Raw genomic sequence first — 18,872 nt, forward strand, 5'->3', positions numbered from 1 at the left:
TCTTGCCCATTCTTCCTTTGCAAATAGCTCGAGCTCAGTGAGGTTGGATGGAGAGCATTTGTGAACAGCAGTTTTCAGCTCTTTCCACAGATTCTCAATTGGATTTAGGTCTGGACTTTGACCTGGACACTTTTTATACGCAAACCTGAGCAAACTCTTAGACAATGTGTGGCCTTGAACAAAATAAAAAATTGTGCCACAAATGCTACAGCATTACACCATCATACAGAAATATTTTGATTCAACAAAGCAATTTTGTCAGAATTCTTGAATAAATTGCTTCGAAAAGTCGACGTTGCACAAATATTTTGTGACTTTTCACATTTTCATGCTGTCATGACCCAGAACCGGTATTTTTCGCTCCAGAGTTTCCCAGACCCGGTTTGGCCATGTCAGGGGTTAACTCCCATCAGCCTCGTTCTGGTTTCAAGAGACACTATCTGGTCTCTGCACTTGCATTCCTGTGCTGGTTATAGTTTTGCTCTGCAGCCCGTGACTAGCTCTGGTGAGATTTCCTGTTTGATCTGACTCCTTGTTACTATGCCCTTACCTGTACCCTCCCCCGTTCGTCCATCTGCCTGACGAAGGCTTTTCCTGCCGAAACGGCCGTCGGGTGGACGCCGGTCTCAGGCCTCTCCCGGTTTCCCTAACAGGTATATTTACAACTATTGGGTACTGATTCCCCTTGAGTCTCTTTCTGTGGTTTATTGGGCCCCTTTGTGCTAATTATAGCAAGTATATTCACGTAGTGACCAGTTTCTGCACACGTGATCCACAGTCTGCTCATGTATATGCCTGTTATCTTTGGTAATTTTGACTTCTATACTATGTATACTATTATCATCTTCTATACTGTGTATATGATAATCTGATTATTTATATGATTCTCAAGTGATTGTTTATTTACCTAGCGGGAATTTCTGACATTGGTGTTCTTCTTGTGATTGTGCCACTCACCATTTACCTCAATAAAGTCCTTTTCACATTCATTAATTGGGCTCTGTTGGTCGTTTCTTTCTTCTTTCGTTTCATTATGGCTTTTTACGACTTGCCCTAGTCCTTTCCAAGTCTATATATTATGATTTCTTCTATTACATTATGTATTAAATACTGGTGATATGGATTGGTTGAGAGCTGTTCTTAATATCCAGTGAGAGAATGAAGAAAGAGATTTTTGTTGAGGTGCATGCTACTTGCCAGATGCTCGTGATCTGTTAACCCCTTCACCTCAGGTGATATTACGTTTTTCATTTTTGTTTTTCCTCCCCTTCTTCTGAGAGCCATAACTTTTTTATTTTTCTGTCAATATTGCCATATGAGGGCTTGTTTTTTGCAAGACATGTTGTACTTTTGAATGAAACCATTTGTTTTACCATATAGAATACTGAAAAACGGTAACAAAATATGAAGTGCGGTGAAATTGCAAAAAGTGCAAATAGACGATTGTTTTGGGGGTCTTATATTTACCGTGTTCACTATATGGTAAAACTGATGTGTCTGTATGATGCCTCACGTCGGTACAAGTTCGTGGATACCAAACATGTATATTTCCACCTTTATCTAAAGGGTGAAAAAAATACAGAAGTTCATTAAAAAAAAGTAGCACTTTTGTCGCCATTTTCCGAGACCCGTAGCGATCTCATTTTTCGGGATATGGAGTGACAGTTTATTTTTTGCATCTTCAGCTGATGTGTTCAATTATGCCATTTTTGTGTGGGTGCTAAGTTTTGATCGCCTGTTATTGCATTTTAAAAAATAAAATTGCGGCAACCAATAACTGTAATTTTGGCATTTGGAATTTTCTCATAATGCCGTGTACCGATGAGATTGAGTTTATATGTTGATAGGGCATTTCTGAATGCGGTGATACCAAATGTGCATTTTTTTATCTGTTTTATTTTCATTGGGGCAAATGGGGAGTTGATTTGAACTTTTAAGGGTTTTTTTCTTCATATTTTTTTAAAATTTATTTTTTTATTGATTTTTGTAGTTCCCCTAGGGGACTTTATCACTCACAGTCCTATTGCTTGTTTATTTCTGCTGATCAGAGTAGCATCACTGATCAGCAGAAATGCAGCGTTCCTGTGAGAGCCGACACTCTGTCGGCTCTCACAGGAAGTGAGTGATGGCAGCGTCAGTGGTCATCAGCTGACCCTGCGCTACCATGGTAACACATTGGCGCCTCGCGATCCCCACCATGGCCATTTAAATTACACTGTCAGTATTTCACAGTGCAATCTAAAGGGTTAACAGGTGCTGGCGGATCAGCAGACATGTGCGAGGAATACCACTAGCTGTAACAGAGATAGGCGACCAAGGACATGCAGTTACGTCCTTGGTCATAAGGGGTTAAGAGGCATATGCTTCTTAATGAATTAGGTGTTGGTTTCTACACGTCCCCCATCAAAACCAGCTAGAAAATCTTGATGGATTGAGGAATTGCAGTACATTTACACTGCCAATTTCAGGCCATTATATGAGCGCTGATGGAAAATATCCAAGTTAGTTATTGGTCTATTACCCAATCGTTTAACCAACCCCCTTTCCCCCCCACCCCCCCGGTGATGGAGACCGGTGATGCACTAGCCCTTAATGATGATTTCTTTTTATGCCGTCATAAAGAATACAGTCACCTGAAAAACAAGCATTGTCCTTGTTTGCAGGGTGCCATCATGTTTACATTTACAGGTAATAATCTAAAGCCAGTGTTTCTATGAATGATCATCTGTATTGCTGGCATCTTAAAATGTAGATGCTGTATCCCATCCATGGCAACCTAGTGAAAACTATAAATCACTGGGTAACAAAAGCTAAAAATAGGGCGATTTTCTGTAAAACCACATGAGTAGAAATGTCTGTGGGGAAAGCTCCTACAGGATTAACCATCTATGAAAAAGGAAAGTGGTGCTAACTGTAATGGTGCTCCCCCTACACAGACCTCAAAATAGCCATAGCCTCTGCTTCTGGGATACAGACAGAATCTATATATACTGTATACACAATCTATGTTATATACACACAGCACCCATGCTATACGATGGGCTGATGATAAGTCTTTGGATTTAACCAGAAAGAAACAAGATAGGATGATGAAACTATACATTTAGTCCACAAACTCTCCACTGATGACAACAAACTTCTTACATCGGTATTTCAAGTTCTCCAAGCCTGGCAAAAAGAAGGATTTCAGTTGTGCCTCAAACCAGGCATCCGTAGCAGCCATTGCATCAGCAATGGTGTGAAATTTGGTACCCTGGAGGTTTTTCTTCAGGTTTGGAAACAGATGATAGTCGGAGGGAGCTAGATCTGGTGAATAAGGTGAGTGATCAACCAGCTGGAAGCCCAGCTCTGCCAATTTTGTCGTCGTCGCTTGTGCAGTGCGAGCGGAGGCGTTGTCTTGCATGAACAAGATTCCTTTGGACAGCTTGACGCGCCTTTTGGCCTTCAGAGCTGCGTTCAATTTGTCCAAAAGTTCAATGTAATACCTTGCATTGATGGTGGAACCCTTTTGAAGGTAGTCCTCTAGCAGCACGCCCTTTTTATCCCAGAACACAGACGCCATCACCTTAGTGGCTGATTTTTGCACTCTGAACTTCTTTGGACGATGAGAACCACTGTACCTTCACTCTTCTGACTGCTCCTTGTTTTCAGGGTCATATGAATAAATCCAGGTCTCATCCAAAGTGACCAGTCGATCAAAAAAGTTCTAATCAGTCTGGAAACACTGACAAATGGACTGGGAAGTTTTCACTTGCATGATTCTTGCTTCTATGATCTGTTGTCAAACATTTGGGGACCCACTTTGCAGATAGCTTCCTCAAGTCCAAATGTTCATGGATAATGACACAAACACGTTCACAGGAAATCCCCCATGATGTCTGCTTTTGCTTTAGCTGAAATTCATTGATTTTCCAGTATGAGGTTGTGCACAGCATCGATGATCTCCGGAACAACAACCACTCTCAGGACGTTCCTGTTCCTCATCATTAATGCTGAAGAGGCCCGTTTAAAATTTGGCAACCCAGTTCTCAACTGTGGAATATGAAGTGCATTGATCCCCCAATGTCTGCAACATATCACCATGAATAACCTTTGCAGATTTTCCTTGCAGAAACAAGAATATTGATGGTGCACCACCACATTATGTGTGTCAGGTCCGAGCATTCCTACATGAACAGTGTCCCGGAAAGTGGATAGTCATCGTGAGCCAAGTGAATGGCCAACAAGGTCTCCCGAGTCCCGATCTGACTCCCTTATAGCCTTTTATCTTTGGGGTCATCTGATGGCAATTGTCTATGCTGTAAAGATACAAGATGTGCAGCATCTGAAACAACGGATTCTGGAATTCTGTGCTAGCATTTCTTCTGCGATGGTGCTATCACTGTGTGAAGAGTGGGAGGAGAGGGTTGCATTGACAATCCAACACAATGGGCAGCACTTTGAACACATTTTATAAGTGGTCATAAAATTGTAAATAACTAATGAACGAATAGTTACATTAAAACCAAGAACACCATTGTTTTTCTTGTGAAATTCTCAATATGTTTAATGTGTTACATGAGCCTCTTCCCATTGGAAAAAATAACGTTGGATCCAAAATAGCCGACTTCAAAATAGCCACCATGGTCACCACCCACCTTGAAAAGTTTCCCCGCTCCCATATACTAATGAGCCACAAACAGGAAGTTGATATCACCAACCATTCCCATTTTATTTAGATGTATCCATATAAATGGCCCACCCTGTACAATTAATGATATACACAGTCTACACTATGTACACAGTTAATGATGTATGAAATCTAAGCCTATATACAGTTAGGTCCAGAAATATTTGGACAGTGACATAATTTTCGCGAGTTGGGCTCTGCATGCCACCACATTGGATTTCAAATGAAACCTCTACAACAGAATTCAAGTGCAGATTGTAACGTTTAATTTGAAGGTTTGAACAAAAATATCTGATAGAAATTGTAGGAGTTGTACACATTTCTTTACAAACACTCCACATTTTAGGAGGTCAAGAGTAATTGGACAAATAAACCAAACCCAAACAAAATATTTTTATTTTCAATATTTTGTTGCGAATCCTTTGGAGGCAATCACTGCCTTAAGTCTGGAACCCATGGACATCACCAAACGCTGGGTTTCCTCCTTCTTAATGCTTTGCCAGGCCTTTACAGCCGCAGCCTTCAGGTCTTGCTTGTTTGTGGGTCTTTCCGTCTTAAGTCTGGATTTGAGCAAGTGAAATGCATGCTCAATTGGGTTAAGAACTGGTGATTGACTTGGCCATTGCAGAATTTTCCACTTTTTTGCACTCATGAACTCCTGGGTAGCTTAGGCTGTATGCTTGGGGTCATTGTCCATCTGTACTATGAAGCGCCGTCCGATCAACTTTGCGGCATTTGGCTGAATCTGGGCTGAAAGTATATCCCGGTACACTTCAGAATTCATCCGGCTACTCTTGTCTGCTGTTATGTCATCAATAAACACAAGTGACCCAGTGCCATTGAAAGCCATGCATGCCCATGCCATCACGTTGCCTCCACCATGTTTTACAGAGGATGTGGTGTGCCTTGGATCATGTGCCGTTCCCTTTCTTCTCCAAACTTTTTTCTTCCCATCATTCTGGTACCGGTTGATCTTTGTCTCATCTGTCCATAGAATACTTTTCCAGAACTGAGCTGGCTTCATGAGGTGTTTTTCAGCAAATTTAACACTGGCCTGTCTATTTTTGGAATTGATGAATGGTTTGCATCTAGATGTGAACCCTTTGTATTTACTTTCATGGAGTCTTCTCTTTACTGTTGACTTAGAGACAGATACACCCACTTCACTGAGAGTGTTCTGGACTTCAGTTGATGTTGTGAACGGGTTCTTCTTCGCCAAAGAAAGTATGCGGCGATCATCCACCACTGTTGTCATCCGTGGACACCCAGGCCTTTTTGAGTTCCCAAGCTCACCAGTCAATTCCTTTTTTCTCAGAATGTACCCGACTGTTGATTTTGCTACTCCAAGCATGTCTGCTATCTCTCTGATGGATTTTTTCTTTTTTTTCAGCCTCAGGATGTTCTGCTTCACCTGAATTGAGAGTTCCTTAGACCGCATGTTGTCTGGTCACAGCAACAGCTTCCAAATGCAAAACCACACACCTGTAATCAACCCCAGACCTTTTAACTACTTCATTGATTACAGGTTAACGATGGAGACGCCTTCAGAGTTAATTGCAGCCCTTAGAGTCCCTTGTCCAATTACTTTTGGTCCCTTTAAAATGAGGAGGCTATGCATTACAGAGCTATGATTCCTAAACCCTTTCTCCGATTTGGATGTGAAAACTCTCATATTGCAGCTGGGAGTGTGCACTTTCAGCCCATATTATATATATATAATTGTATTTCTGAACATGTTTTTGTAAACAGCTAAAATAACAAAACTTGTGTCACTGTCCAAATATTTCTGGACCTAACTGTATACAGTCTACAAAACTTATACAGCTAAGGATATATACCATGTATACTTACATATACAGTCTATAACTATACACCCAGGAAAATATATATACATTATATGCTTATGTATACACAATCTTAACTGTATTATCAGTTAATGATTAATGATATGTACAGTCTACACTATATACACAGTTAATGATATATACAATCTAAGCCTATATATACAGTCTACAAAACATACCGTTAATAATATATACCATGTATGCTTACATATACAGTGTCAGAGGCGTAACGATCACGGTCGAAGAGATTGCGACCGGACTCGGCAGGGGCCCGCTAAGTGAGAGAGGACCTGCGCTGTTCAGTGGCGTACCACGAATGGTGGCAGACCACGCAGCCGCTAAGGGGCTAGTGAGTCAGGTGGGCCCTCTTCTCCAGTCATCGCACAAAGCAATGATGAGAGAGGGAGCGTGCGATCTCAGTGCAGCGGAGCACAGTTACGTCACACTGCATGTACAAGCATATTCACCACCACAATATGCCTGCAGAAACATAAAATACTGTAGGATAGCGTCACCACTGAATATTGATCTTTTAATAAATGTAAAGAGTAATCAAATAATAGTATACAGCCTAATCACAAAGTATATCTTGTAAAAATGATGGACTCAACGGAAATTTATAAATATCAGACAATACACAAATAAGTGCAATCCTTAGTGAACAGTATTGTATTAACAACCAGTGGCTCTAACTGTAGTATGCGCATAATAGCACATTAAAAATAAACTATAGTACCAACCTTATTAATAGGGTGATAGTATGTAGGGACCAGCGGCCCAACACGCATTTATTAAAGCTCAATATTCAATGATGACTAGAGAATTTATTGATTCTGCAGGCATATTGTGGTGGTGAATATGTTTGCACATGCAGATTGATACTATCAACTATAATATGCTTCCAATATATACAGTGCCTTGCGAAAGTATGCGGCCCCTTTTAATTTTTCAACCTTTTCCCACATTTCATGCTTCAAACATAAAAATAAAAATTTTAATGTTATAGTGAAGAATCAACAACAAGTGGGAAAGTGGGAAAAAATTGTGAAGTTGAATGAAATTTATTGCTTATTTTAAACTTTTGTAAAAAAGAACAAACTGAAAATTGGGGCGTGCAATATTATTCGACCCCTTTACTTTCAGTGCAGCAAACTCACTCCAGAAGTTCATTGAGGCTCTCTGAATGATCCAAAGTTGTCCTAAATGACTGATTATGATAAGCCACCTGTGTGTAATCTGGTCTCCGTATAAATGCACCTGCTTTGTGATAGTCTCAGTGTTATGTTTAAAGCGCAGAGAGCATCATGAAGACCAAGGAACACAACAGGCAGGTCTATGATACTGTTGTGGAGAGGTTTAAAGCTGGATTTGGTTACAAAAAGATCTCCACAACTTTAAACATCCCAAGAAGCACTGTGCAAGCTATCATATTGAAATGGAAGGAGTATCAGACCACTGCAAATCTACCAAGACCCGGCCGTCCCTCAAAATTTCATGTCAAACAAGGAGAAGACTGATCAGAGATGCAGCAAAGAGGCCCATGATCACTATGGATGAACTGCAGAGATCTACAGCTGAGCTGGGAGAGTCTGTCCATAGGACAACAATCAGTCGTGCACTGTACAAATCTGGCCTTTATAGAAGAGTGGCAAGAAGAAAGCCATTTCTCAAAGATATCCATAAACAGTGTAGTTTCAAGTTTGCCATAAGCCTCCTGGGAGACACACCAAGCATGTGGAAGAAGGTGCTCTGGTCAGATCAAACTACAAACGTTTTGGACTCAATGCCAAACGATATGTTTGGCATAAAAGCAACACAGCTCATCAACCTGAACACACCTTCCCCACTGTCAAACATGGTAGTGGCAGCATCATGGTTTGGGCCTGCTTTTCTTTAGCAGGGCCAGGAAAGATGGTTAAAATTGATGGGAAGATGGATGGAGCCAAATACCGGACCATTCTTGAAGAAAACCTGTTGGAGTCTGCAAAAGACCTGAGACTGGGACGGAGATTTGTCTTCCAACAAGACAATGATCCCACACATAAAGCAAAATCTACTATGAAATGGTTCACAAATAAACGTATCCAGGTGTTAGAATCGCCAAGTCAAAGTCCAGACCTGAATCCATTCGAGAATCTGTGGAAAGAGCTGAAAACTGCTGTTCACAAACGCTCTCCATCCAACCTCACTCAGCTTCAGCTATTTGCAAAGGAAGAATGGGCAAGAATTTCAGTCTCTCGATGTGCAAAACTGATAGACACATAACTCAAGCGACTTACAAAGTATTAACTTAAAGAGGCCAAATAATATTGCACGCCCCAATTTTCAGTTTATTATTGTTTACAAAAGTTTAAAATAAGCAATACATTTTAAAAAATAAAATAAAATTTAAATTTTTTATCTTTATGTTTGAAGCCTGAAATGTGGGAAAAGGTTGAAAAATTCAAAGGGGCCGAATAGTTTCGCAAGGCACTGTATATAAATATTATTAAATATACTATATATTAATAGCAATTTAGTTTACTATATTGGTGGCGAAACTATAGTATATTGCAATTTGCAAGTTGCTGTTGACATTTTGCATATCTATATGTGCAGAGAAATATTATCCATATTATTATCCTAAGCGTAATTGTAAAATAGTGAAATATATTCTTGTAACTACTTTCATGCTTATCTGGTGGTGATACCTGTGGGACCCCCATGTGGAGCCTCTGCTATTTTGTTTATGAAAGAATATTTAATATGATTCAATAAATAATGTATTAGCTATGAGAATTTTTTGCATCTTTTTCTGATTCAGTTCAGAGTAGTGTACCTATATGAGGTTGATGCTAATTCCTGGTTACTCTCAATCGATGGGTGAACATCTTTTCAGTTAAAATACTTTGATCTACCCTCAGTAGAGCAGAGAGAAGTGTGCGTGCGCAGGAGCATGATGACGGGCTCTGTGTGGATGACGTAGGACACGTTATCCACATAGAATATGGAAGGAAATTGGCGATGGAAAGAAGAGAGGACCAAGAACAGCGACACCCATCGGACTCGACCACCTCGCAGGTTAACATGATAAAAGCTGTTTTTTACATTATACAATTTGGTCTGGGGACTTATATACAGCATTCTAGAATACTGTATATAAGGGCATACAGGTGGTGGCCACAGATTTTAGGGAACAAATCTAGTGACAGGTTCCCTTTAAGAGAAAACGTTGTCACCAAAGGTTTTTCTATGCTTCTTACCTTGGAAACTGTACTATAATGCAGACATCAATAAAAGGGAATCTTGTCAAAAAGGTAACATTCACAGTATTGCAATTAATGGCACATATACAGTGTGTCCACCCATGTCCTGTCCACCGCCATTAACTTGAGAATGGCGGCAGCTATGGGCATAGAAGAGGTGTCTAGGTATAGTAAAGTAGCCATGCGCTACGCAATGAAACCACCTATAGCACCACCTGGTGGAAAACAACATAGTTAGCATTTTTATCTCGAAAACGGAACGAGATAGAGAAAAAAAGTGAATTACAAAGTTGCAGGGCATCATCAATTCAATACGAATCGACACCTTGCATACAGAAATGCGATGATTAGAATGTGTAAAACTCACAAGGCTGGTGGTTTCATTGCATAGCGCATGGCTACTTTACTATATCTAGACACCACTTCTATGTTTATAGCTGCTGCCATTCTCAAGTTAATAGCGGTGGACAGGATATGGGTGGACTCACTGTATACAACTGTATAACATACAGTTGCATAGTCTGGGGTACATACCTTTAGCTGAAGGGTCAGGGAATGTAAGTGTATATCACAAGTTTCATATAAACCTTAGAAGCACACAAAATAAAATATATCCCATGATTTCTGCAGATCACATCACAGAGCATTGACATCTTATGTTTATTTTTTTTTAACTCTGTGTAATGCAGTTACTGTGGTGGAGTAATAGAGAGCTGGCTGTCAGTCAGTCCAAGGAGGGAGTTACAGCTGCCGCTCTTTAGAGCGGTGACTGAAGCCTTGTCGGCATCACCTCTATGACTGAAAGCCAGTTGATGCCGGGAGGAATAAAGGTAATTTCTTCCCCGGCAGTGGGGCTTTAGTGTAGGCGCCGGACAGCTTCAGAGCATTATTAACCTGCAGATTAGCCTCATATCCCTCATATCTGCAGGTTAATAACTTTTTTTACCTGATAGGTTCCATTTAATTTTAGGCTAGAAATAACAACTGTGAGAAAAAGACAATTAATGAATTTACCTGGAGGACCTTTCCATTAGGGCTTTCTTCAAAAACCAAGTTCTGTTGATAGAGGGGATCGAGGGTTTTCCGTGCAATTCTTGTCTTCTTCTTGGCTATGCAAGCTCCATTTTCTAAAAGGTACACTTTCACATACGGAGCTGAAAATAATAAGACAAATATTAATACAACCTATATTAATACAGCTCTATATTCCTCTATGTTGATTTTCATTTACAGCATTTGAACAGTATAACTTTGATTAAATGAGGTTTACAATCTGCCATTCATGTCATGGCTTGTTTTTTTTTCTATATTCCAATGACGATTTCATTGATACCAATTTGGGGTATATATGATGTTTTGATAACTTTTTGCTGCATTTTTCAAAAGAGGTATAGTGACAACCCCACAATTTTGGCTTTTTTTTTTGGTTCCAGATGCAGCAAAACCAAATGTTTGTTTTGTTTTTTTCATTTGTTTATTTTTTAACAGGTTCAAAAGTTGGGATGATTTGAATTTTTATAGACTTTTTATATTTTTAAAACTTTTTTTATTTTATTATTTTATTTATTTTTAGACCCTACCTGTGATGATTTGATTGCTTGTTCAATATGCTGCAGTACTACAGTATTTCAGTATATATGAATATATCCTGTTGTACCAATCAGCAGACCTTCCGACTCATCTGAACCCCACAATCACATTGCATAGGGGGGTGGTTTGTGGTCTGCTGCTCTCAGGTCTGGCCTTAGCTGTTAAGGGTGCTTTACACGCCGAGACATCGCTAGCGATCTCGTTAGGGATGTAACACGCCAGATCGCATATAAGATTTGCCGAGATCGCACATGTCACCGGCGTTACAAAAATGACCTATGTGTGATCTCGGCAAATCTTATCTGCGATCTGGCGTGTCACATCGCTAGCGATGTCGCAGCATGTAAAGCACCCTTTAGAGACAGATGCTGGCTATATATAATATAGCCAGTATGTAGTTTTTGGGCCCCAATGCATAATTCGTACCAAGGTCCTCCACCTGCCACGTGTCAGTAATAAACCTGGGGTCTCTTCACATATAGCATACTAGAAGTGAGCCACAAGGGCTTGTGTGCTACTGCTACCTCTGCACACCTATAGCTATGACCTGCATTCAAATTATTCTTCAGTGGCTATAAGCATATATATTTGAGATTCCCAGGATTGATAGAATTAGAGCACCATTAGTTTAGGCAATATGCAAGCAATGATAGGCAATACAAAAATGTTCCTCATTCTCACCTGGTGTAGATTTAGAGCCTGGCTTTTGTATGAGGCCTCGAGCTCTTATTACTTCAACCTCTAACTGCCCCTTCTTATCCACCATTCCTATCTGAATATCACCTGGAAAACATGTGACAGGTCAGAATACTTGAAAGTAAATATGGAATATAAAGCTTCTTATTAATAAAAGGACATAGCATAAATGATACACTATCTTACTGATTTCATGATATTCAAATTCAGGAACTGCTTTATTCATAATGTACATAATGGCACAGAAAATACTTAAATGGTGTATTCTGGGGGAAGAAAATGTGCCTAAGGACTAACAAGGAGGTAGTTGCTACTTAGCTGCCATTTGTGCCCGAAGATGTTCTTCGTCGGCACAGACCACTCCTGCCGGCGATACAGTGGCTTCGTCAACAGAATGGCGTCTTCTTTTCTGCTTTTCTTTGTAGACAAGGAAGGACAGATTACGTCATGCTGATTGACAGCCAAGTTACCACCCCCTCCTCCCCGTCTAACTGGGTAAACCAGCCATCAAACAGCATGACGTCTCCTATCCCGCCAAGAAGACAGAGCAGAGCATATAAGAAGCCACTGCTCTCTTGACGCAATGTCAGTGGAAGAAGCTGACTTGCCGGCAGGAGTGTTCTATGACTGATCTGTGCTGGTGAAGAACAGTGTCGCATACAACTAGTAGGTAAGTAACAACATTGTTAGTGCTTAGGCACTTTTTTTTCTAAAGTCCTGAATATACCCTTTAATGCAACCTTAAATGGTTTGCTTGGGAGTAGATAACCAGAAGTTTAATGATAATAAATAATAATAATTGTATTTCTATAGCGTCAACATATTTTGCAGCATTTTACAATTCAAAGGGGACATAAAAAGACAATATTAGACATTAAAGAATAACACAATTAAAACAGATATCAAGAGGCGTTAGGGCCCTGCTCGTAATCTATGAGGAAATAGAGAAGGCACAAAAGGTAAAATGGTAAAAGGGCTTGTACTGTATGGTCCAGCCATGAATATAATAAATAGGGGTGTTCATATAACGCTGCATGAACCAGTCACCAGCCAGTATGTGTACAAGTACAGGTAAAGAGTGCTATTAAGTGCCCATAGGTTGTATGATTCTTCCAGATTTGGAAGAAAATATTGTATGGGCAAAACGGGAATAGTTGAATAAGTGAGGTAAGTCTAAAGAAGTGTGTTTTTAAGGCACACTTAGAACTGTAGGTATTGTGAATTAATCAAATTGTACTTGAAAGTGTGTTCCAGAGAACTAGCACAGCTCAGGAAAAGTTGTGGAGATGGGAGTGGGAGGTTCTAATTGTAGAAGATGTCAGTCTTAGGTCACCGAGATGAGGGAGATGTAGGGCGGTGCAGAACTGTGCAGAAATGTCACGAATGTGTCACGGCCTGATGTGATCTTGGGGCGATCTGAGATCAGAAGGTCACAGCGAATTGTGGATTGCAGATTTGCTTTAGTAACCACTCATCATTTACTCTGAGTTGGAATGTATTTAATTACAACCGGTACTGAAGGGGTTAATGTGCATTTCTATCCTGTTATAAATATCCACTCCTCACTCCTCGCGATGCTGGTTATACCTCATTCCTTTGCTGACCATGTTGAAGGAACTCAGTGCTGCATAGATGTGGTGTAATTATTGCAGCTATGAACTTTCCCATGCAAGAATCCAAGGAGTGCTTTTTGTTGTGACTTTCCCCACCTATTTGTCTTTCCTACCTTGTGTTATCTTATTGTAGAGGCGAAACCAGCATCTTGCTAGCCTTCACTAGTCATGGTGAGTTGAGGGCTAGTGAGGGCCTAGGCATATGATCGATGTACGGGGGGGAAGGACCCATCTAGTGATGTTAGGGAGTGCAGGGATCGCCCTCAGGTTAGTGTTAAAAGGTGACCCCACTCCCATTTCCCTAGCAACCGGGCCTACCGTTGTATTGTTTCCCTTGTGTACCCTTTGTGTTCCGTTGCTCGCTGGGAGTCCTCTTGTTCCGGGCTTCACACCTGTAGTTACTCGTGACAAGAGCCTTGTGGATGAAAGTGATTATACTGTACTCTGTAGTGGATAGGCAACCTGTGCAGTGACTGGCACATGGTGTAGGCATCGGTGTAGCGGTTGGAAACAAATATGATCCTGGCTGCTGCATTCAGGATGGATTGGAGAGAGGAGTGTTCAGTAGGAGGGAGACTGATTAGTAGAGAGCTGCAGTAGTCCAGACAAGAATGAATAAGAGCAACAGTAAGAGTTTTTTCAGAGTCAAAGGTAAAAAAAAATTGAATTCTAGAGATGTTTATGAGGTGTAGATGACATGAGTGATCGGATGTAGGGAGTGAAGGAGAGATCTCAGTCAAATATGACCCCAAGACAGCGAGCCTGCTGCTGGGAAGTAATGATAGAATGACACATGGAAATGGTAATATTGGGTTTAGGAAGGTTAGTAGAGGGAGGAAGTTCTTGAGAAGTTCAGTTTTTGACAGATTCAGATAGAGGGAGGACATGATGTTGGATACAGCAGACAGACAATCGCTGGTATTTTGTAATAGTATATAAAACCAAATCTATTGATGTTTTGTCCAATAGGGGCAGTGTATAGAGAGAAGAGGAAGTGGCCTAGGACTGATCCCTGAGGAACCCCCGACAGTAAAGGGAAGAGAAGAGGAAGAGGAAATGGGAAAACATACAGTGAAGGAGTGGTCAGAGAGGTATGAGGAAAACCAGGAGAGAGCAGTATCCTTGAGGCAAATAGAGCAGAGCCTAGTGAGGAGGCAATGATGTGGAAAAATACAGTTCTATAAAAGTATACAATGTGTAACTGTAGATACAATTAAGTATAATCTTACATTCATTAGTGTACCTCCAGGTCTCCAAAATATACCTGGTAGAGCAACGTTATAAAACATGGTTTCATAGTTCAAAGACATTAGAAACCATAGACAACTATTGGTAGACTGGTACAAAAATCGACATACAAAACTTGATCTACTCATAACCATACGATAACCAAAAAACTCTATATGGTATTGTACTACAGAGATATAACAATGCTTCCAAGGAACAATAACTTAATCCTACAAAAAAAATGGTAAATACCACAAAAGCATAGGGAATACAGCACGCCTCCCATATTCCTTTGTATGAAGTCAGAGGCATACCCGACCTACACCCCACCTATTGTCTCCTCCCCATAATCCTATAGAATGTAAGCCCGCAAGGGTAGGGCCCTCTTCCCTCTGTACTAGTCTGTCTACTGTAACTTGTATACGTATTTTGTATGTAACCCCCTTCTCATGTACAGCACCATGGAATTAATGGTGCTCTATAAATATATAATAATAATAATAATACCAAAGTACAGTACGGCCTTTAGCCTTCTATCAGAGCTGTACTACTATATGAGCAGCTAGAAATATCACAGGTAGGAATTAAAAAGGAAGCATCTGGTTTAGAATAAGTGGTGCCAAAGAGATCCATATGCACCTCCTAAAATCAGGTTCTAGTACTGAACAGCTCACAATCTGACTTCTTGCTTTATCAATGATTTGATGGCTTATAGACAGGTCAAAATAACAATTTCCCGCTTCTAAAATATTTAATTTAATCTTTATCTACTCTTAGTGCTATTCTCAAATAACATAGACCTACGAAAACAAATGGTTTGGTCTACAGATCTTATCAATGTACTAAAAGTTCCCTCAATATCTATTTTTGTATGTTGAAAAAAAATGTAGATCTTAACGGTCATCACTTGTAACTTGACGTCAACACATAATGTCAAATAACATACATAACACCAGTGCACGTGGGAACAGTGGAGATGCCTACACAAACTTTTCTAAGAAAATATTCCTAGAACTACTTTTCTGAATTGCTATAATTACTAAGAATGTGTTTTTGCTGGAATTTTCCTAATTAAAATCAACGGGGATGGAAGCTGACACACGAACAAGAAAGCCTCTTGGGGAGCACTATTACTCTGTCAACAATAGGGTTCACATCTAATTTTCCAATCTCAAACAAAGATTATAAAAAATTTCATAGGAAGTCAAGTAACCTATAAATATATTTGTTTAGAATGGGAAGAAACTGGAGTACATGGAGGAACCCAGGCAAAACTTGAAGAGCATACATACTAAGATTCAAACTTAGGACTCCAGTGTGGCAAAGTTACCAACCACTGAGACAATAGGAAGGAAAGAAGGAGGAAAGAGAATGAAGAAGAAAAATGGAGTATACAGGGAAACCCAGGCAAAAACATGAAGAATATACAGTAGATGGGTTTCTTGAAGCTGGAGGTAATAGTGTGGAAGGAGTGCATGATACGAAAATACTAAATGAGGGTTAAGTGGGAACTTATGGATGTAAATATACTGCATCTCAGTGATTTCTATGAGGAAGCCTTGGTTGTCATTATACTGGCACCGGGTGCTCTGTAAGGGTAGAGGGATGCAGGATCTGAATGTCACTACTCAGGGGTCTTTGCATGTAGCTTGTGACCCTCTCTCAGAGCTGAATGTGACTCTCAAGGTAAGAAAGGTTGGTAACCACTGCTCTAGTATACAGTGGGTGAAATAAGTATTGAACATGTCACTAGTTTTCTAAGCAAATATATTTTTAAAGGTGCTGTTGGCGTGAATTTTTCAGCAGATTTTGGTAAGAATCCATCTAATCCAAACAGACAAAGAAATAAAAACATTAATGTCCATAAATTAAGTTATCTGTAATAATGAGAAATGACACAGGGAAAAAGGTATTTCACACATGAAGAAAGAGAGGTGCAAAAAGCCATGAAAAGTCATAACACCAAAATCTATCAGTAATTAGAAAGTAAGGGTATGCTCACACGAGCGTATGACTCGCACTAGTGCAATACGAGAAAATCTCGCATTGCACTCAGACCAATGTTAGTCAATAAGACAGAGCAGATGGTCAGCTTTTCTCTCATCTAGATTCTGGATAAGCGAAAAGTCACAACATACTGTGATTTGCTGCCGAAATCATGCGAGACTTACCAATACAAGTCAATGGGTGCGAGAAAAAAACCTGACATCACATGGACAGCACACGGACCATCCTAGTGACGTCTGTTTTTATGGACACATTGCCATCATGTGGCACAGAACACTGTTAATGGTCCTGTGAATGATTGTAAATAAATCATGGCTGCTGAGAAAAAAACGGATTGCACATGGACAGCACACTGACAGCACATGGACAGCACACTGACAGCACATGGACAGCACACAGATGACAAGTGAGAAAAAAACGTCCTAATTTCCTGGATGAGAATGAGACCATTTTTTTCTTATGCTCGTGTGACTCTAGCCTTAGCAAAATAATAATATCAGTTGGTTCAACTGATGACTTTTAAAAAAGTGTCTCATAATTACTGATGAGCGAGCACTACAATGCTCAGTACTCGTAATGAGTAATTTGGTGCTCTGACGAGCTCGACTCATGTGTCGAGTATAATGTAAATCTATGAGGAACTTGAGTATTTTTAACAATCCACAAGTGAATAGAACATCATTTCACCATAAACTGTCCATCACCAGGTGCTCCCTAGTAGATTACAAACAGAAGAGTGAAAAAACTTATTGGAAATGTTGTCCAAGAGCCAAGAACAACCTATGGAGAGTGTCACGCCTCAGCAGGTACAACTGTTTCAAAGAAAACAATAACTAATGCACTGAACCTCCATGGCCTCGCTCGCTAAACAAGTCTCCATTGAAGAACACAAAGCATGTTCAAGCATGTTTAAACAACATTTAGACAAGCCTGAGAGAATATATTGAGGTCAGATAAGACCAAAAATGAACTCTTTGGATGCCTATTTCAGGCCATGTTTGAAAACCAAAAGGCACTTAAAATCGCCAATGACATTAAAATAAATCCCAAAATCTTTTATAAATACATTAATGCCAAAAGGAAAACAAAGGATAGTATCAGCCCCTTAAAATATAATAACAAGTTAGTTATAGAGGACAAACAAAAGACTGAGATATTAAATAGGCATTTCTCATCTGTATTCACCAAGGAAATGACTGTACCAGGGATCATTCAACAAGTGAAAAATCAAAGTCCACCACCCGATATAATTAATTTAACACAAGATGAAGTACGCCTACATCTGAGTAAATTAAACATTGACAAATCTCCAGGGCCAGATGGCATTCATCCACGAATATTGAGGGAATTGAGCTCCGTAATCGACAGACCGCTGTATCTCATCTTTTTAGACTCACTTGTAACAGGGTTGGTGCCTCAGGATTGGAGGATTGCTGATGTGGTACCGATATTTAAGAAAGGTAAGAGGGTAGATCCAGGCAACTACCAGCCAGTAAGCCTGACATCAGTAGTATGCAAAGTTTTTGAGGGCATTTTAAGGGATGACATGCAAAAATATATTGCAGAAAATAATATGATAACTGACAAACAGCATGGATTCATGAAAGATAAGTCGTGTCTAACCAACCTGTTGGGGTTCTATGAGGGGGTAAGTTCAAACCTGGATATTGGTAATGCAGCTGATGTGATTTATTTGGACTTTGCAAAGGTATTTGATACTGTACCACATAATAGCCTTATACTAAAGCTCCAGAAGCAAGGACTAGGGGACACAATATGCAACTGGGTAAGGAATTGGCTAAAAGATAGGAAACAAAGAGTAGTCATAAATGGTACATTCTCTAAATGGGCTATAGTCAGCAGTGGGGTGCCGCAGGGATCTGTGCTTGGACCGATTCTTTTTAATCTCTTTATTAATGACCTTATGGATGGGATTGATAGTACAGTGTCAGTCTTTGCCGATGACACCAAACTATGTAGG

The 18,872-nt window shown here is 40.0% G+C and overlaps 1 protein-coding gene across 18 annotated transcripts in view; it reads right to left on the reverse strand.

Annotated features, from left to right (window-relative positions):
* RIMS1 (regulating synaptic membrane exocytosis 1) overlaps nt 1-18,872 on the reverse strand; it is a 545,320-nt gene that overhangs the window by 5,238 nt on the left and 521,210 nt on the right. For all 18 annotated transcript variants that reach the window (XR_012751649.1, XM_075340212.1, XM_075340216.1 and 15 more), the window contains 2 exons: nt 12,030-12,131; nt 10,773-10,912 (listed from right to left, as the gene is read on the reverse strand). Coding sequence is in view for 17 of the 18 variants with exons in the window: in XM_075340212.1 (XP_075196327.1) it covers nt 10,773-10,912; nt 12,030-12,131 (242 nt within the window). In the remaining variant the exon portion in view is untranslated. The remainder of the gene's footprint in view (nt 1-10,772; nt 10,913-12,029; nt 12,132-18,872) is intronic.

This window comes from Anomaloglossus baeobatrachus, chromosome 3 (assembly GCF_048569485.1).
Source record: "Anomaloglossus baeobatrachus isolate aAnoBae1 chromosome 3, aAnoBae1.hap1, whole genome shotgun sequence".
NCBI lineage: Eukaryota > Metazoa > Chordata > Amphibia > Anura > Aromobatidae > Anomaloglossus > Anomaloglossus baeobatrachus.